The 20,785-nt window shown below is 37.1% G+C and overlaps 1 protein-coding gene and 2 non-coding genes across 3 annotated transcripts in view; all 3 read right to left on the bottom strand.

Annotated features, from left to right (window-relative positions):
• The window catches only part of WDR43 (WD repeat domain 43), a 44,177-nt gene that overhangs the window by 3,251 nt on the left and 20,141 nt on the right, over positions 1 to 20,785 (bottom strand). The window contains exons 7-16 of the mRNA XM_038561162.1: positions 20,557 to 20,621; positions 18,238 to 18,409; positions 16,111 to 16,197; positions 15,107 to 15,238; positions 14,229 to 14,360; positions 6,922 to 7,008; positions 6,135 to 6,166; positions 4,589 to 4,652; positions 1,917 to 2,030; positions 1,074 to 1,143 (exon numbers count right to left, since the gene is read on the bottom strand). Of these exons, the coding sequence (XP_038417090.1) occupies positions 1,074 to 1,143; positions 1,917 to 2,030; positions 4,589 to 4,652; positions 6,135 to 6,166; positions 6,922 to 7,008; positions 14,229 to 14,360; positions 15,107 to 15,238; positions 16,111 to 16,197; positions 18,238 to 18,409; positions 20,557 to 20,621 (955 nt within the window). The remainder of the gene's footprint in view (positions 1 to 1,073; positions 1,144 to 1,916; positions 2,031 to 4,588; positions 4,653 to 6,134; positions 6,167 to 6,921; positions 7,009 to 14,228; positions 14,361 to 15,106; positions 15,239 to 16,110; positions 16,198 to 18,237; positions 18,410 to 20,556; positions 20,622 to 20,785) is intronic.
• LOC119864025 lies at positions 14,729 to 14,804 on the bottom strand. Its single transcript, XR_005372826.1, has one exon. It is a non-coding gene; the product is annotated as a small nucleolar RNA SNORD53/SNORD92 (small nucleolar RNA).
• Positions 15,554 to 15,633, bottom strand: LOC119864024. The gene has a single exon (XR_005372825.1). It is a non-coding gene; the product is annotated as a small nucleolar RNA SNORD53/SNORD92 (small nucleolar RNA).

The following is a 20,785-nucleotide window of genomic DNA, read 5'->3' as shown; positions in this document are numbered from 1 at the left end:
GCTTCATTTTCTAAGTTGAGAAGGATAACTGCCAAGTCCAATGTTCTAGGATTCACTTCTTTCATACAATACTAGGCAGGATATGCAAAAGTAATAAAAGGTGCATTATTGTCTAGTTCCTGACTTTGTGGGAATACTTTTAAACTCTGATAAGACTAAGGAAATTCCTTTAAATTCCTAAGTTGCTTGGATTATCAATAATAAGATGATGAAAGGCTGAATTTTATTGAATTCTTTTTCTGTATCTACTAACGTATATTGTTCCCTGTTAATTTGTTAATGTGGTAACTATATTTAATAGATTTCCTGCTAATTTGCCTTAGAATCTTTAAATAAATTCTCCTTGGTAATGACATATTCTTTTACACAAGCATTTCTATAATAATCAACTTACTATTCAGGATATTTGAAGATGACCTAAAATCTTATTTCCTTAACTATCATTCTTATTTGGTTTGACTCATAAAATGCATGAGTTGTTTATACAGGACAAAAATGAATTGTTCGTTGAAAGATTGACAAAATATACCTATAAAAACTCTGTGCCTGCTAAGGAGGGGACTTGATGGGACGAGCAATGGGTGTTACACTATATGTTGACAAACTGAATTTAAATAAAAAATTTTAAATAAAACTCTGTGCCTGACATCTCTGAGCAAAGGTTTTGATTAAATCAATTTAAGGCCACTGGCTTATTCTACGTTTCTATTTCTTTTTTCTTTTTTTTTTGGTTTCTATTTCTTTTTAAGTCACTTTTGGTCATTACTGTTTCCTAAGAAATTACTTATTCTCATCTAGGATTTTAATGTGCAATGTGCTGGCATAGAAGTTTATTCATAGTGTCTTCCTATTTAAATATCTTCCACACCTAGTGTGCCTTCTTATTTACTGTACATTTGCACCTTCTCTTTTACTGGATCATATTTTTGCCACAGGTTTGCCCATTTTCTTAGAAAAAGCATGCCATAGCATGATCTTACTCACATTCATATTCTACAAAATAAAGGTAACAGAACTCAACATTAAATAATGAATGTTCCAATTCTAAATTCCACACTCCCTTCAAGCCTCACCTTCCTCATACACCAATTTTGCCTTTTGCGCAGGACAAGTCATTTCCTTTGTTTTTTCTGATGCTGTAACCTGAAAGGTAATCAAGTGTTGTTAGGAAGAGTACAAGGTTATCTCAAGGATGGCAGCCACCACCATGCTCGCTCCACCTTCCCAAACAGTGAACTTGCCCTCAAACACTACGATGGATGACCTCAATAGGAATACAGACCAAATACAGGGCAAAAAATAAATTTGTCAAATACAAGAATAAAGAATTATTCTGTAAAAGTTGAACCTCTTAAGGTGATCAGAATTTTTCTGTGCCAAAACTGTAACTGAATAAATACCCTGTAACTTGCTATTCATAGTAGCACAACCATCCTAACTCTATCAAAAACTAAAATAGGATGCTGAGGGATCCCTGGGTGGCGCAGCGGTTTGGCGCCTGCCTTTGGCCCAGGGCGCGATCCTGGAGACCCGGGATCGAATCCCACATCGGGCTCCCGGTGCATGGAGCCTGCTTCTCCCTCTGCCTGTGTCTCTGCCTCTCTCTTTCTCTCTGTGACTATCATAAATAAATAAATAAATCTTAATAAAATAAGATAAGATAAGATAAGATAAGATAAGATAAAATAAAATAAAATAAAATAAAATAGGATGCTGAGAACCTTTGAGGAAAAGCTGAATCAGGCATAAGTTTACTTACTATCAAATATATAACATTTCCAAGTTAAAGACTGGATCCTGATTTATCAATTTTTTGCTGAAACATGGGGCTTTCAATGATCAGGTAAACATTCCTTATTCCTCACTCTATTCCTATCACATTCAAAGCTTAGCACAAAACAATCTGATTTACTCACTTGAGTGATTAGAAGAATAAGCTTTCCGTGAAGATGTGAGAGTTTCTGAAAAGTTTTTACTCTGCTTTCCATTAATTGGTATAGTGTTCCCAGCTGGGGTACCAGATCAGGCAACTGAGGGGAGAAAAGATATCTCATACTATCATGACAAAGTACAGATAACAACATACAAATCATGCTCAGATACACTCAAGTACTGAGTCACTGCATCACAAGCATCTATCTGCTACAGCTCCAGTGGCAGTGGCTGCTTGGCACATTACCTAGCAACATTTCAAATTTTTCATAGCCTATGTCCTAAAGGCAAAAAATAGTTTTTAAAAAATAATGATGGAGGGGGCACCTGGGTACCTGTTAGGCTGATCTAAGCCTGGTGAGTTCAAGCCCTGAGTTGGGCTCTACACTGGGCATGAAGCTTACTAAAAGAATAAAAAATAAAAATAAAAAATAAGGGAGCCTGCATGGCTCAGTGGTTGAGCATCTGCCTTTGGCTCAGGTCATGGGCCCGGGATCCTGGGATCAAGATCCCTATAGGGTTCCCTGAGGGAGCCTGCTTCTCTCTTGGCCGATGTCTCTGCCTTTCTCTGTGTGTTTCTCACGAATAAATAAAAAATCTTTAAAATAATAATTTTTTAAAGATTTTTTTTTATTCATGACAGAGAGAGACACAGACAGAGGGAGAAACAGGCTCCATGCAGGGAGCCCAACGTGGGACTGGATCCTGGGTCTCCAGGATCACGCCCCAGGCCAAAGGCGGTGCTAAACCACTGGGCCACCGGGGCTGCCCTAAAATAATTTTTAAAAATTAAAAATAAAATATTGAGGGAAGGCCAATGTAATTGAGACAAAAAAAAAAAAAAAAACCCACCACATATCTCTGGGCTTTCCTCTGAAATTTACTCTGATAATATCACATTATCTACCTTCTACCATAAGACCCTATCAAACTAAAGGAACGTTTTCACAGCTTCCAGAGAACAGCACTGACAGACCGACAGAGTACAAAGCTGACCTTAGAGTATTTCAAATATACTCCCTATTAAAGAACCCTCTGAACTATGCTTAAACAAGGAAGCCTGGGTGGCTCAGAGGTTTAGCACCACCTTCAGTCCAGGGCTGGATCCTGGAGACCCAGGATAGAGTCCCACGTCAGGCTCCCTGCATGAAGCCTGCTTCTCCCTCTGCCTGTGTCTGTCTGTCTGTCTCTCATAAATAAATAAACAAACATCTTAAAAATAAATAAAACAGCATACAGGCACAAAATGATTAAAACAAAGTTTAACATGATCACATTCCAATTGTCATTCATCTCTTTCTTTATCTGTCCCTACAGGGACAATAAGCTCCAGAAACAGGGATTAAGGCATCTGTCCATTACTTAAGCCTCAGGTTTAGCACCGTCCCTTAGCTTAGAAAAGGTAACACCAGATAAAGAGGAGGAAAGGAAGGGAAAGCACTGTCTGAGGAGAGAGAATTGCCCACCCACTCCCCCAATGGAGCCCTCTTCATAACATGCTTCTTTGATCTGTTCTGCCAGTATTGAATGTTTATACTACTACTACTCCAGCAGTTCACCCTTAGCAGTTGGTTCCAGAAGGGATTTCATTACAAGGCCTCCTTAGGCTCTTTTTTACTTGTAAGCATGTAAATGAGTTTACAAAAAAAAAAAAGTTTTGTCCTGTTTCCCACAAATCCGGATGCCTAGGGGAATTTCCTGTGCCCACCACCCACCACTCAGCCACTGCACTCACAGTTGCCTTCACCTCATCTCCCAAGATTCTGTAAGCGGGGAAACCCAGCAGCCATTCTGACCATCTTGTGTACCTCCCCCAATTCTAACATCTTGACGGAATTCCCTCCAGACTCATAGAACTGCTGGCCTCAAAGCAGGTTATCCATTTGTTTTCCCTATTTCAAACTACTGAAGGCAAAAGAAGTCTGAGAAAGAACAAGGAACAGTGACCAGGCTGAGCTGGATAAATGAAACTGTGTTAAGAAAGGAAGAGCAATTAAGAATTTTCTCCAACTGTTCACTATAACCTTTTAAGAAAATCTACTATAAGGTCCTAGGTAATAAAATTAAAGAAAAAGGAAAAAGGAAATTGTGTAATTTTATTTCTAGCTTAAAATATAACTGACTTAGTGGGCAAAGAGCCCAATTCATATTATGACATATAACACTGTGTTTTCTGGTGTTGCTTTAAAACTGTTTCCTCCTTTCCATTTGCATAGATAACAAAGAGCGACACAAGCCCCACAAAATGACATGTATTAAATATTTTAACTTCATTTTTACCACAAGCTATCTTTCATTGTCCTGGGACAAGATAGAAGAATGGGGAGATACATATTATATAAAAATAATTTTGCTAAACAGGTTATATATTTTTTAAAACACCTAAAGACTAGTATGCCAATGTTACTTTTCTCCTTTCTGTATTTCTCAACGTTTTCTATAGAATATATATTACTTCTAAAATCCAGAGCAAAAAAAAAAAAAAGGCCAATTTCCAAAGTCAACAATGGTGACATTACATTGCACCTGGGGTAAAAGAAAACCTTTCAAAGCAGTAGCTGACGGTTGAAGGGCAGGTGGAGGGAAGATGCTTTCATTAACACATCAGTTTCTAATCCTTATCAGAGCCACTGAGCAACAACAGCTGAAGACTTACTGTGGATAGATAGGATGCATGGACCGTTAACACACATTTGAGCCACTGAACCATTAACACAGCACTGAAAAAAAGAAAAAAAAAATCCAAGTAAACGAATATTCATGAATTCAAAATTAAATACAACAGAGCTGTAATATTAGAAAACTCAGGCCAAGTGAAGATCTATAAATTGTGCCTCGTGAAAAACAACACTACTAAATAAATCATTGACTTTGACAGTCTTCTCATCCCTTTATGAGTCTGAGATCTGTGAAAACAGACTCATCTCATGGGGAGGAGAGGGGGGTAATATGGACTGAACATAACTACCTTCCTCTAAAACAATTCAAGAATAAAACCCATGCTTTACTTCATAATTAACTGATACCAAGGCAATAAACTGAGGTCAAATCACTTGGCATTTTATGCCCACCATCTACTCACCATCAGGTACAAATAGCAAAAGATTTCCATGCCATGTTAAAAGACAAATATAGACCAAAATATGTGTAAGGAGGGCCTAATCAATGAATTCTCTGGCTTTTCTCTGTGAGTTCCAAACACAAATGGAGTCTATCAGGGGAAAAAACTTAGAAAAGAAAAACTAGGGGGGCCTAAGTGGTTTAGTTGGTTTAAGCATCTGCCTTCAGCTCAAGCCATGATCTCAGGATCCTGGGATGAGCATAGGGCTCCCTGCTCAGCAGGGAGTCAGCTTCTTCCTCTCCCTGTGCCCTTCCAAGTACAACCCCCACCCCATGTGCGTTCTCTCAAATAAATAACATCTTTTAAAAAAAAGAGAAAAAACAACTATATACTGTAGCACTGATAAAACTACACTGTCAGCTTAGGATCCATGAGATACCAACCCCCTATTCAAATACTTCATCATCAAAGTATTAATAAAAACACAAAATTCAGTCCTATAAAATATTTCCTTACAGTGTCTTAGCAACTACCAGAGGTTGGGGAAGTTCTACAAATGGCAATTTTACATCTGATTAGGACTAAATCATTAAGACTAATTCATTACACAACCTGATAATGAAAATGAAAAATTACACAGGAGTTTTCTTTAAAAAAAAAAAAAAAAGAAGAAAGAAGAAAGAAGAAAGAAGAAAGAAGAAAGAAGAAGAAGAAGAAGAAGAAGAAGAAGAAGAAAGAAAAAAAAACTATAAAATCTTAGGATTAAGAGTTATTCACTCTTGGGCAGCCCCGGTGGCTCAGCAGTTTGGTGCCACCTTTGGCCCAGGGCCTGATCCTGGAGACCTGGGATCAAATCCCAAGTCAGGCTCCCTGCATGGAGCCTGCTTCTCCCTCTTGCCTGTGTCTCTGCCTCTCTCTCTCTGTCTCTCATTAACAAATAAATAAAATCTTAAAAAAAAAATAAAAGAGTTATTCAATCTACAGTAAGTGTGGGGAAAGCAGTATCTGACCCTTCTAGAGTTTTACCAATTAAGTGTGGAGCTATCCACTATGTAATTTCATGCTGTCAGAAAATGTTTTTAACAATCACCTCTAAAATATTAATAAAATCAAAGCAATATAAGTCCCCTAAATATCTTACCTATTAGGATGTCCCTGCAATCTCTTCGTAAGCTGAGGAGGAGAAAAACCGTATTAGTGACAGCACTTCAGAGACAGCCAATGTGCATCAATTCCCACAATACACACATCCAGGAGAACAAAAAACAGAAAAGAATATTAACAGGGCGTGCCTGGACATCCAACTCTTGATTTCAGCTCAGATCTTAATTTCAGGAGAAGATCGAGCCCCAGAATAAGGGGGCAGGGCAGAGAAAACCTGCTTAAGATTCTCTCTCCCTCTCCCCCATCCAAAAAAGACTATTAGGAAATCAATATTCCTAAAGAATTCCTAAATTTCCTAATTCCTCACTGTTCAAGGAACGTAACATAACCTAGGAACACATTCTCACAATAAGAGTAATTACCACCTGATAAAAATCTAAGCTACAAGTTATATAAATGAATGTTCAAAACAGGCAAACCCAGGGACAGAAAATAATCTGTGGCTGCCAGAAACTGGGAGTAAGGGAGAATGGTGAACGGCTAACTGGCACACAAATTTTTGGGTGTGACAACTGCACAACCTGTAGATTATTAAAGAAAAACACAGCACAATGCATATACATACTAAGAGTATATATTATGGTATATGAATTATATCTCAATAAAAAATACACTAAAAAATGTGGACTAGGTAAATTTTGAATAGATCTATTATCTACTCTAAGTACCCTGCTTGCTTACATATTACAAATCCATTTCTCTAAACACTAGATTTTCTCCTAACTCACAGTGTTAGGACCTTAAAATGAAAAGAGTACAGTTACCTCTTGTAACAATGGAATAACAGCATGCAGGGGCATCCTTAATACAGTCCTCTTAATTAGGTTTAAATTCCTAGTTTGAAGTACTTTCTGTGAGAAAATAAAAGAAACATAAAGATAAGTATATGCAGAAGCTAAAGACACTAAAGGAAAAACAGTAAAAATGGTATTTTTTCTTTTTTAAATTCAATTTAATGAACATACAGTGTACTATTAGTTTCAGGGAAAGAATTCAGCGATTCCTCAGTAGCATAGAACACCCAGTGCTCATTACATCAAATGCTCTTAATGCTCATCACCCGATTACCCCATCCTCCACCCACCTTCCCTTCAGCAACCCTCAGTTTGTTTTCCATAGTTAGAGTCTCTTATGGTTTGCCTCCCTGTTGTCTTATTTTCCTTCCCTTCTCCTATGTTGATTTGTTTTGTTTCTTAAATTCCACATAGGAGTGAAATCATATGGTTGTCTTTTTCTGACTTATTTCACTTAGCATAATACCCTCTAGTTCCATCTACGTCACTGCAAATGGCAAGACTTCATTCTTTATGGTTGAGTAATACTCCAGTGCATGTGTAAAACACTCCATTGTATGTGTCTATATATATGTATATACACATACATCTATAACACATCTTCATTATCCATTCATGTATCAATGGACATTTGAGCTCTTTCCACATTTTCGCCACTGTGGACATGCTTCCATAAACATTGGGGTGCATGTGCCCCTTCAAATCACTACGTTTGTATCCTCTGGATAAATATCTAGTAGTACAATTGCTAGGTGGTAAGGTAGTTCTATTTTTAACTTTTTGTGGAACCTCCATACTGTTTTTAGGAGTGGCTGCACCCATTTGTATTCCCATCAACAGTGCAAGAAGGTTCCCCTTTCTCCTTATCCTTGCCAACGGCTGCTGTTTCCTGACTTGTTCATTTTAATCATTTTGAGCAGTGTGAAGTGGTAGCTCACTGTGATTTTGATTTGTATTTCCCTGATGCCGAGCGATGTTGAGCATTTTTCTTGTGTCTGTTTTAACAACCAAACAATAAAATACCAACTGAATTTTAGTGAATGAAGATTGGAAGGGCTGACTGGAGAATGTTATGTTATGGTCTTTGGCTATCAAGAAAGAATAATCTTCAGGAATCAAGACATTTACTTTGATGAATGGAGTTTCTTCTCTACAGATTCTAAACTTTATGAAATTTTTACATAAAATAGAACACCTCTAGACATTTGCAGATATATGCCACTTTAGAGAAGCTATCAAACTGTCATTTTATGAAATCAGAGATATATCCACATAAGATTGAGCAAAACATACTAAAACCACACTTAGAAAGCAACAAATCTTTTAAAATTATCAACTTTTGATAAACTTTTAAGATAATTAAAAGATCATACATAACGAATGCTTGAATCAAAACCCTGGGAGAGTACATCAACTGGAGAAACCCAGTCTCCGCTACAGGGTACAGAAAATGAGAGAGAGAGAGTAGTCCTAATCCTGGCAGGCTTTTCAATGTCTCCAAACCCCAGATGCTTCATCTATAGGCAAGAGTGTGAAATACAAGTCCTTTCAGGTTCTCAAAATCTTCAGTCTCCCCTTCCTCTTGAACTTTTCTATGTATTTATTCTTTCCAAAGAGTTTAATTCCCAGAGGAACTTCCCTGATGATGGATGCATGCTGTTTTGGTGATGATTGGTACTCTAAAGGCCATGCTTAAAATATAAACAGAAGTACCAAAGGGCAAAATATAGAAGACTGATTATAGCCTATTTTAACAGCACCTTTTCAGAATTCCCTATGAATTTTATTTACTTATAAAAATATCTTTACACCAAGCCCTTTCAAATCCATCAAAAACTATACAAAAACTACCACTGGAATAATTGCATAGTTCCTCATACAAAAGAAAACTTTTTATAAAAGTGAGGAATGGACTGTCCTGATTAAACAGTTTCAATTAACCTAAATTTATATTTTCAAATAATCAGAATACAAGATTCAAAACAAAATATGTTGATCAGAACTTCAACAGTAATTCAGAAGATGCGTGATGATACTAAACATACCTCAAATCATGTTATTATAAATACCAGTTATCACAAAGTTTGAACGATGTACAGGTTATAGGGAACAATCTATCTGAACTAGTCTACAAATTACTATTTGAAATAAGACCCACTCTTGTTAAGGTCCTCAATTTTCACAAGATGTTCACCAAACTATCAGGTTTCATGGTCTTAACTGGCCAAGTAGGGTAGTAGCCCTTCAAGTCACGGGATATAAACTTGAATCTATTGTTGCACATTATTTATACCAAAAGCTTAGTTAAAAACAATATAGGAATGAGGGTTTAAAAAATATGTAGTTTGTGTAATCTCCTGGTGTTCTAAAATATAAAGTGATCATATAATTTGTTGTCTAAACTAGGACACATGACAATGAAAGTCACTATTAATTATTATACCAAGATAAGAGGTATAAACTAGAACTGTCAAAGGCCAACAAGAGTACATATGGCTTAGAGCACTTGGTGGCTCAATTGGTTAAGTGTCCATCTTGACTTTGTCTCAGGTCAAGATCTCAACAGGATTGTGAGAAGGAGCCCCACCTAATTAAGATTATCTCCCTCTCATCTTCTCTCCTTCTCTCTTAAAAAAAAAAAAAGAGTACGTATGGCCTAGCTGTTTAGAAGTTATATCAAACTGCTGGACAGAAGAATTTTTAACAAGCTCTCAAGTAATTCTTATGCTAACAAGAGGGTCTATGATAATTTTACAAATTAAGAGAAGTAAAAGCAAGTTACCCTAAACCAAAGTAAAGTGTTAATGGATATAGAAGTTAGCATTAACTTCCACTGAAAATATATTTAAAGAGACAACCCTATAAACCACAGTTGTAACTAGCCAAGAAAATATTGAAGGTTTTCTTTTACAAGTTTGCTACACTATAACTGAAGCATAATTAACAGTACACACTTAAATATACTATTTAATCAGTATGACATAAACCTTTACCAATGAAGCAAACACTATGATAAACATTCCATCACCTTCAAGCTTCCTTGGGCCCCTTAACATTCTAATCGTCCACCCTCACCCCCAGGTAACCACTGAACTATATATATTGGTCTGCATTTCCTAGAATTTTTATATAAATAGAATCATAAAGAGCATGTACTCTTTGGCTTCTTTCTCACAGCCTAAGTTTGAGATTCATCCATGTTGCTAATGTATCAATAATATATTCCTAACAGTGCTAGATAAAGAATTTGTTTATTTGTTCATATGTTGAGGAACATATGTGTTCTCTCAAGGTTACAATTATTTAAAAAATATAAAGTTGCTAGCATCATTCATGTACAAGTCTTTATATGAACATGTTTTTGATTCTCCAGGTAAATACCCATCAGTAGAATATGGCTGGGTCTTATGGGAGATGAATCTTTAACTTTTAAGAAACTGCCTAATTCTTTTCCAAAGTAGCTGTACCATTTTATATTCCCACCAGCAAGATATGAGATTCCAACTGTACCACATTCTCACCAACAGAAGGATCTTTTAAATTTTAATCAACCCACTGCAGGTATGTAGTGTTAGCTCACTGCCATGCTAATTTGCATTGGTGGTGATCCATGATATGTAACACTTTTAAATGCACTTACTGGCCATTTAACTTCTTTTGTGAAGTATCTGTTCACACCTTTACCAGATTTTTATTTGAGTTGAGTCTCATTATTGAGTCTTTTATATTTTCTGGATAGAACCCTTGTCTGATGTAAGGATTGCAAATATTCTGCCAGCCCACAGCTTACCTTTCCTTTCTCTTAACAGTGTCAAGTCATTTCAAGAGTAAAAGATTTTAACTTTCATTAAGTCCAAATGACCGTTTTTCATTAAGTCCAAATGACCGCTTTTTTCCTAGAGTGTGTAATGCTTTTTGTGATGCCATCAAGACTCTGTCCACTAATGTTTGCATATATTTTATCCTATCTTCTAGAAGTTTTGTAGATTTCGGTTTTACATTTATCTATTTTGAGTCAACTTTTGTGAAATAAGAGCTGAGATGTATTTTTTTTTCCAGATGGATATTTGGTTGGTACAGGATTAATTGTTGGAAAGATTTTACTTTCTCCATTAACTCAACTAATTCTGTATGGTCTATTTCTGGACTATTTTGGTTCCTTAATCTGTATTTATTTTTCACCATTATCAAACTATATTGATTACTATACTTTATCTTGAAATTGAGTAGGCTTGGGACGCCTGGATGTTTCAGTGGTTGAGCGTCTGCCTTCCGCTCAGGGCGTGATTCCGGAGTCCAGGATCGAGTCCTACATCGGGTTCCTTATGGGAACCTACTTCTCCCTCTACCTATGTCTCTGCCTCTTTCTCTGTATCTCTCGTGAATTAATAAATAAAATCTTAAAAAAAAAAAAAAAGGAAGGAAGGGAAGGAGGGAAAAGGAAAAGGAAAAGGAAAAGGAAAAGGAAAAGGAAAAGGAAAAGGAAAAGGAAAAGGAAAGGAAAGGAAAGGAAAGGAAAGGAAAGGAAAGAAAAGAAAAGAAAAGAAAAGAAAAGAAAAGAAAAGAAAAGAAAAGAAAAGAAAAGAAAAGAAAAGAAATTGAGTAGGCTAAGTCCTCCAATTTTACCTGGAGATGCTGCTGAAATTTAATTGGGAATGTACTGAATACACAGAGAAGTATGGGGGGGGGGGGGGGAATTCCTCGTTTAACAGTATTAAATCTTTCAATCATAAACATCACTACTCAAATCTTTCTTAATTTCTCTCAATTTTTGTAATGCAGAGGTAGAGGCATCTTTTATAGTGTATTTTACAGTAGAATTTATCCTACTGTAAATGGCACAAAATTATTTACATACATTTTTAAAAATCTAAAAATAGCTGTCGTCTGTGGATGCCATGAATTATATAAATGACTAGGCTTCTCTTCTCATAAGCTATAGACATTTTCTTTGAGTCAAATTTCCACCTTTCTAAAGCCACGAATTTAATGTCAAGTTTTCTATGGTAGGGATTCTTCTCACTTCTAGTCATATGATACATTCCTGCCACTGCTCATTGCCTTCTTTCATTTTTATTGTCCTCCTCCTATATTTCGTGTATAATCATAAGGTAACTTTTGGGATTAGAGTATTTTTAGGAGAAAAAAAAATATTGGGGGGCATAGTCTGGGTGGCTTAGTCAGCTAAGTATCTGCCTTTGGCTGAGGTCATAACCTCAGGGTCCTGTTCAACGGAGTCTCTTTCTCCCTCTCACTCTGCCTCTTCCCCTCCTCCCTGCTTGTGTTCTCCGCTCTCAAATAAATAAAATCTTTAAAAAAATTATATATATATTTTACTTATCTCTTTTTTTAAAGGGTTATTTTAAAAGAAGCTCTTCACTCTAACTTTTACAGGTCTTTTCCAGCACACAATGTTTCAGGATTCTAGTTTCCAATTACTTCTACTTAATACAATGTATCACCTAAAGACCTCTAATAATGAAAAAATCTTATGTGTACAACCCTTCACAATTTAAAAAGTGCTTCCAAAAAGGTCATATTGTTTCCTCAACAACTCTGTGATGTCTGATAAATACACTGTCACCTTTGAAGTGCCAAAAGATTTTAACCTGAATCTCTACAAGCTTTTAGATCCAACTACCAGTGTACAAGTAGTATGTTAGAGGAACATGTTAAATGATATCATTTACTGGATTAAATGACACAACAAAATGGAGTTTTACAGAAGGCAAAAATCCAGAATGTGAGAATCTCTTCAGGGCAAATAACATAGCTTCCCCAAAAACTTAACTGCAAGACACAGAAGAGGCATTATCTCCCCAATACTTTGTGTACTTCATGGGGATCCCATTTTGAAGAAAGCAAATATAAAAACTTACGAAGTTCATGAGACAATCAAGGAAATATAAACCTACTAACTGAATATTTGATGATTTCAAAGAATTGCTGTTTACTTTTTTAAGGTGTAATAATGGATTGTGGTTGTTTTTAAAAGGAGTTGTTACTGTCAGAGTTGAACAAGGATGTATTTACAGATAAAATGTCGTCTCTATGCTTCACTATAACCTAGGGGAGGCCTGTGGGCAGATACATGACACAATGACAAATAGATTGGCTAGTGCTGATAATTTCTGAAACTCAGTGATGAGTGCGTGGGGGGTCCAATGTAATAATTCTAAATGTTTTGAAATGTTTCTTTAAAAAAAATCGGTAGCTGATTTACTTGTATTACTGAGAAAGGTTTCAAAGTATAGTTAAGGAGACAACAGTGGCAGATAAATTACGTTACATTTTAAAAACATTGTCCATTGTTTTCTACAGCTTATTTTCATCTAGGTTTCTATACCATATAACTAAAATCCACCTTTCAAATTACATACACTCACAAACTATTTTACAAGTAATTTTACAAAAAATTTTAGGATGTGATTTCCCCTCGTTTTGTAAAATCACCTTAGACATAAACGATATTCACATTTAGATCAAAATATAAATCAGAAAGACGCTATTCATAGGTTACATGATTAAAGTAACCTATGAATAAAGTCACATCAATACTAAGTGGCACCATAATATTGAATCACTAAGAAAATGTAAACTGATTTTATCTAATCAGGCAGTGCTTAAATCCAATCTTTACATTAAAATGTCTCTACAGACCACTATTAAATTCTAGAATTTAAGAGGACCTAATTATGTAACTTCATACAAGCAGTCACCAACTTACAAACACAGAAATAATAAATACCTCCCTTATATAAATTTCTAGTACTTTTACCTCTAAATACTTCAAACATAACCCCCAACCCTCTTGAATTTTTCCCCCAAACCTCCTACCCATTGCCAAGGTTCCACCTCACCGCCCCCTCTCACGGCCAGGGGGAAATAAGTTTCTGGAATCCAGAGTAAAAACTCAGGAACGCATTTTCCTACAGAAAAAAATATAAATTGTGATCTAGAATGCTGAGTATTATAGTTCAGCTACACTATGTTTATAAAAGGCTTTTGTGAACTAAAGCCTAAGACCTAATAACAAGTCAGAACAATATTTCTATGAGAAAATGCATTCCAGGTTCAAAATAATTTAACACAATGCCTTTGTAGGTTGGTGACTGTCTGTATAGTGCCACCAAGTGATCTATACTTGACTACAGTCAGAAAATATTAAATTCAAAATAGCTATATCACAGGTCTATTCACTTGAGTGTGCTAGGTCAATCACTTTCTAAGAAAAATTAACTGTCTTAATTCATTTTAAAAACTGCTATAATACTTACATTTAGCATTTCGAAATCATTACTTTCTAAACCCTGTGTGAGAAGAACTGGAAAGCTATTTGTCTGTGGAAGGTCAACCTTTTCTTTCTTTGTATCTATATCCAGTGCTCCCAGGCGTTCTTCAATGCTAACCTGCAGAACAGAAATGATCTATTAATGTGAAACCAGACAAGGCCTAAAGTAGCTTGGTCCAGGGGCAAATGAGTGGCTCAGTCAGTTAAGTGTCTGCCTTTGACTCAGGTCATGATCACAGGGTCCTGAGACCAAGTCCTGCATATGGCTCCCTGCTCAGCAGGGAATCTGCTTCTCCCTCTCCCCCACCACCCACTCATGGCTCGCTTACTCTCTCAAATAAATAAAAATCTTAAGGAAAAAAAAAAAAAAGCTGCAGAGACAAGTACAATAACCACAGGAAGGAAGGTCTAGGGAGCTGAGAAAAAATGAAATTTTATAAGTTAAGAGGTTAAAATGATGACCAACTATCACTAAACTAGCCAGGACTGCTCAGACAGCCAAGAGAAGAGGCATCACTGGAAGTCAGCAACATGCGAAACCCAATGGAAATCATCACAGCAAGTCCTGGCTTGATGTATTCAATTATGTGACCCAGCTGACCACTAACAAAGGCCAAAACAGCACCTTCTGTAGTTAGTACAATGTCTTCTCCATTAACAGTGGCCAAGTAAACATCTCACAGTCTACAATCTGGAATTTCAGGAACCTGTGCTGCTGGGGATGAGAGAGAGAGTTAACAGCAGCAATCTCAGTTCCTCAAGTTCCAAGTCTGGCTCTATCCGATATATGTGCTACAGTCTCAAGAGGAATCTCAAAAATCATCAGAGTGCGAATCTCAAACATCGTCAGAGTGCCTCTATTACCTCATTTTCCCCCAATTTCCTCTTGCTCTCTACTTCCTCAGTTTGTGGAGGAGCAGGCTTGATGGCTGCATGATGACCAGGCACCCCTGGCACCAAAACTTTTGCTTCAGAATTCATCACTGGTGTTCTCACCTGTTGAATAGGAACAGCAGGGACGTGACAAAAGAAATGGTGCCTTTGTCCTAGCAAGATTTAGCCCCAATGAGAAAACGAACTAAAAGATTCGTTTGCAAAAATCTAACATAACTAACTTAATATATGAATTAAAGATAAATTTTAACTGAATGTTGGCAAATATGTTTTTAAATTATAATCTGAAAGTTCAGTTTTACAGTTTTCAATACCACATTAGAGTAAAAACCAGGAACAATGTTTATAGATTACAGTTTACTTAAAAACATTAGACTATGTTTTGCAACCATCTCCAGTAATCGAACTTTGCCAGAAATGCTCAGACAGCCAAGAGAAAGGTGTCATCTCTGGAACTCAGCCAGAAGCGAAACCATATATGGATGTCATCATAGCATGTATTGGCTTTCCCTTTCTCATTAAACTGCCAAACATATGATATCTACATATAGACGCCATGTTATATTCAAAATAAAGCATGATGATGATGATTAGTGTATATACAGTGTTCAATTCCAGACCCATCATTTTAGGCTTTATTCCACCTTTAAATGTAAGATTCTTCTCAAAGTTATGCTCCTTTAAATATTGACATTGGTAAAATAATTTGATAAATATGATGTTTATTTAATGATCATACATGGGGGCAGAGGCTAACTCCCAGGTCTTCAACTTCTAGTTATCTATTCACTCATGCACTTAACAAATCAAGAGCACAAGAGTTTTATAATCTTGTTATCGGAGACCTAATCCCACAAACTTGTTAAAACAAAATCATAAAGAGATGGTATCAAAGAGTCTAAACATAGTATTACGTAACAATTCGACTCACCTAAATCTCATTTTTCTCAATTTCTAATATAAAATGCACTCACCTTTGTTATAGCCGTTTCTACTTTGGGGGCCCAGCAGTTTGAAATATCTCTTATTAAACACATATGAGGTTCTTTGGAACTTAAAGCCTGGGAATATAATTTTAAAGAGGAGAGGGTATGATGGAGAAAAAAAAAAAGTGTCAAATAAAGGAATTGGGAATAAAACATGAAAAGCAAATGCCTACTTGTGCATTTTTTATAAAAATACAAAAAAGCACAGAAAGCTTCCCCACAAAACTGAGCCACTCAGACTGATGACCATTCAGATTGACAGCAGCATAGAAAAGTGGGTCAGTATTAAGCATAATGTGTACTTTCTTCAGTTAGGAACTGCTCGAATTTTTCATGTGTATAGTTTTAAAAGACCAACTGGTTTTGTTGTTTTTTTTTTTTTTTTAAATTTATTCATGAAAGACACACACAGAGAGAGGCAGAGACATAGGCAGAGGGAGAAGCAAGCTCCCTGCAGGGGATCCTAGGACTCAATCCTAGGACCCCAGGATAACCTCCTGGGCCAAAGGCAGATGCTCAACCACTGGGCCACCCAGGTACCCCAGATCAACAGGTTTTGTGTTTTTTTGGGGTTTTTTCCCCCCATGAGAAACACAGGAAAGAGAGAGAGAGGGGGGCAGAGACACAAGCAGAGGGAGAAGCAGGCTCCATGCAGGGAGCCTGACATGGGATTCGATCCTGGGTCCTCAGGATCACGCCCTGGGCTGAAGGCAGTGCTAAACTGCTGAGCCACCCGGGCTGCCCGATCAACAGGTTTTTAAGTGTAACAGATTTTAAAGAAAACATTCCAGTTTGTCACCCCTATAAAGAATAGTATAGGCTAAAAAAGAATATTTCTATCCTAAAAAAGAATGTTTTTATCCTAAAATTTCCTACTGCTATATTTCCCACAACCAAGTCAAAGACAGCACTGCTGATGAACAAAAATGCTCTAGGGTCCACATCCTTGATGTGGTATCAAACGGTGGGAATAATCAGATGCTGCAAAGTACAGGTTACCCATAAGGTGTTACGGTTATATGTAATCCTCTATAACCACAGAACCAATTAGTATCCAGAAAGACCCCAAACAAGCAGAAACAATGGCTTTATCTGCAGAGAAGGGTTAGGGGGTCCACATACAGCAAGAAGACTTAGGTTTACAGCTTAACACCTTTCTCCTTTCATTAAACCATATCCATGTGTTAAGTTTTTAAAAAGCAAAGAATTAAATAAACTCAAGAGCTTAAATTTAAGCTTAAAATAAACTCAGCCGGAGTTTGCTTGGGCATGTAATATTCCACTCATCATCTCCCAGGGGGCCTTACTGAATAAAAGCAGTATAGGGACACCTCGGTGGCTCAGTAGTTGAGCATCTGCCTTCAGCTCAGGGTGTGATCCCAGGGTCCTGGGATCGAATCTCATATCAGGCTCCCCATGAGAAGCCTGCTTCTCCTTCTGCCTAGGTCTCTGGACAGAGACAAAGAAGGAATCCCTCTCTCTGTCTCTCATGAATAAGTAAAATCTTAAAAAAAAATAGCAGTATAAATGCAAGCTGAAGAAATCACCTATTGGACATGCTCATCACTTACCAAAAGTCTCCAAAGAAACTTCTATAATCAAAAGTTAAGTAACTGTACCACTCATTAAATTTCCACTGAGAAAATTCAGTGAATACTATTACCAAGGGCTCCTTTATTAAGATTTAGCTTTGGGAGAATTGGGCAAAATTCACTCATACCTATGCTGACCAAAATATTACCTACTAGGGACATGGAGGTACTTAGCATTTGAAATGAGGCTATTCCAAACTGAGATGTGTTTGTAAGTGAAAATATACACCAAACATCAAAGACATACTATTAAATAAAGGAGGAAAGAGAATAAACTATCTCAAATAATTTTCATATTGACTAAGGATTAAAATATTTTTGATATGCTGGGTTAAGTAAAATTATATCCATAGCTCTCACGAACTAAAATAAACCACCCAGTGAAAGGTCCTTCAGTTAAGGGAAAATATGTGACTTCTTTTTAAGTATTCCAATAAGCAGACCAATGAATCATTTCAAAATCATTTTCTTCCATGGCCATATTGATGTTGTATTGCTCTACCCCAGAGTAGCATCTACGTACCACTCGCTCAATGATGGGCTGAAACCAATTCCCATATACAAGCAACAATGACATTTTGTCTGAGCAAAAACCAGCTGCTAGAATAGGGATGGGTTTTGGTGTTGATTTCTTGCCTTTCCCAGGTGTTGCTATCTGAATTGTGCAGTTTGAAGTCAAAGGCTTTTTGCAGTATCTAGAAGTGAAAAAAAATTAATTAGAAAATTTGAGATAACATCTCATACGAATGCTTTGAAGTTGGCATTGAGTCAGAAAATGCAACCCTCCTGTGGCCTCCACACTACAACTGCAGTGACCAGGGTCCCCAACAGCACTAGTGTTGCTGTCAAGACCTTATCTATCATCTAGTAAGACTTCACCATCAAAATTTGCCTGGAGACCCATGTGCCCTCCTATCCCACTGTCAAGCTCCACAAGGGGCCCAAGCTCCCAGGTACTCTCTCACTGCCTTGAGCTTCAGCACCAGATTACTGACTATATCTGCTCCAATCAGCTCCATCTCCAATTGTTTCCAACCCCCAAAAGCCTCACTAGGATCTCTCAACACAGTTCCAGGAGCAAAATTTCAGCAAAATTTTATCAAAAGAATCCCATCCTCAATTTCTTCTCTCAGGACTTTCTTCACCTTCTTGCTCTATGCTGGCTCATAAGGACAGATCTCCCAGGTCATACCTGTTTTGCCTCCATAGCCTTTGTGTCAGCAGCCCTGGACAGGATTTAAGTGTGCTTCCTGTTTGTCACAAACATTTCAAAACAAGTAGTCTCTCCCTCTTTCACCTCTAAAACCTTGCAAAGTGTTGTCACCAGATACCAGCTACCTCCGTCTCCTGCTGTCATCCATTCATTTCTGGGTCACTCCCCTTTATTTCTTAAATATTTTAGTGGCTCCACTGTCAATCCATCCAACACTTTCTTAGTGGTCTCCATATTCACCACACAGCCTGATAATCTGACACATGGTCCTCTCAGTTCCATACCCTTGCCACCTCCAACAACCGTACCTCTACTGTGTCTCAGTCACTTACTCCTCACATCACAGACATCTTATCACCCACAAGTATACCACACTGCTCCTATCTTTCCAACTCACTCCCCCTAGTTATCTGGACTCCACAATCATCTGTCCAGGACTTCTGGTCTCTGCTTTGGCCTTTCACCCCTCCGTAGGCTATTCTCAACATATCAGACAGAATGGCTTAAAGCTTAATGTCTTAACACTTAGGTCAAACCTCATCAATCTTCTGCATAAAAGCCAATGGCTTACTATATTGCCCAAGGAGAAGTGCCCAAGTCCTCATTGCTGCCCACTACTTCCAGGCCCTCAATTATAATTTTTATTTATTTATGATAGTCACACAGAGAGAGAGAGAGAGAGAGAGAGAGGCAGAGACACAGGCAGAGGGAGAAGCAGGCTCCATGCACCGGGAGCCCGACGTGGGACTCAATCCCGGGTCTCCAGGATTGCGCCAAAGGCAGGCGCCAAACCGCTGCGCCACCCAGGGATCCCCTAGGCCCTCAATTATATATTCCACGTACATGCATGACTGTAAATAAAGGCCTCAAGTGTTACACAAAAAATGTTAACAGTTACCTCTAGGGAATAGAACTCAGTGGAGGGAGAATTATGCTTAATAATCAATTGTCTATATATCCTAAATAATGTTTTATGCTTTCATACACTATTTTATATTTAAATAAAGTCCTACACCAGGATTATAAAAGGAAAGACCAACTGACAAAAAGTTGAAATAACTTTAAAGTTTACATGACTGAGTTTTAGACCATGTCTATAGAGTATGGGTAAAGGTTGGCAAACTTTCTATAAAGAGCAGATAATATTTTAGTTTTGGGCACCACATATGATCATACTGATTTGACCCACAGGTCATAATTTACTGACCCTTGGTCTATGACTACTACACATCCCACCAGCCTCACTCCCCTCTACTCACCAAAACATTAGCATTGCCATGTTTCACTGACCCACGTATGTATTATCTAAGTTAGAAATTAAGGTTTTACCAAGTTCACAAGCAAAGTTTTCCAACCGAACCACTTTCTTTTAAAATAGATTATCAGAACTACTAACATTTACTAAGCATATTATTATAAAACTACTTTACTAACCACATATACGAAGAAATGGTCCATGATTCTAAAAACTTTTGAGTTCTCACTAAGAATATATGTAGTCATATGGATAAATAATAATGCTTTCAAAATAATCTAACTGAAAAGTAATCAAAATGCAAAGAATATTGAAGTGGGAATAAAAAAGAATAACAAATCAGGGAAAGAAAATAAACTTGAGAAATTTCTTACCCATTTAATATGTGTTCAAAAAGATGAACTTCACCATCTCTGCAAACAACAGCTAACTTGACAGGCTAAAAGAAAAATTTACTGATTATTCTAAGGGGTTAATACTTCAGTCTACTCTAATGGATAATTGCTTTAATACACTTATCAAATTTAAGCTGTTCTCCCCCAAACCCAACCCTTTAAATAACCAGAGAAGTTAGAACACCAAGGTTACACAATTGCTGCATTT

Source organism: Canis lupus, chromosome 17 (genome assembly GCF_011100685.1).
Source record: "Canis lupus familiaris isolate Mischka breed German Shepherd chromosome 17, alternate assembly UU_Cfam_GSD_1.0, whole genome shotgun sequence".
NCBI classification, from domain to species: domain Eukaryota; kingdom Metazoa; phylum Chordata; class Mammalia; order Carnivora; family Canidae; genus Canis; species Canis lupus.
The sequence above is the reverse complement of the archived record's forward strand: the minus strand, read 5'-3'. Positions and strand labels throughout refer to the sequence as shown.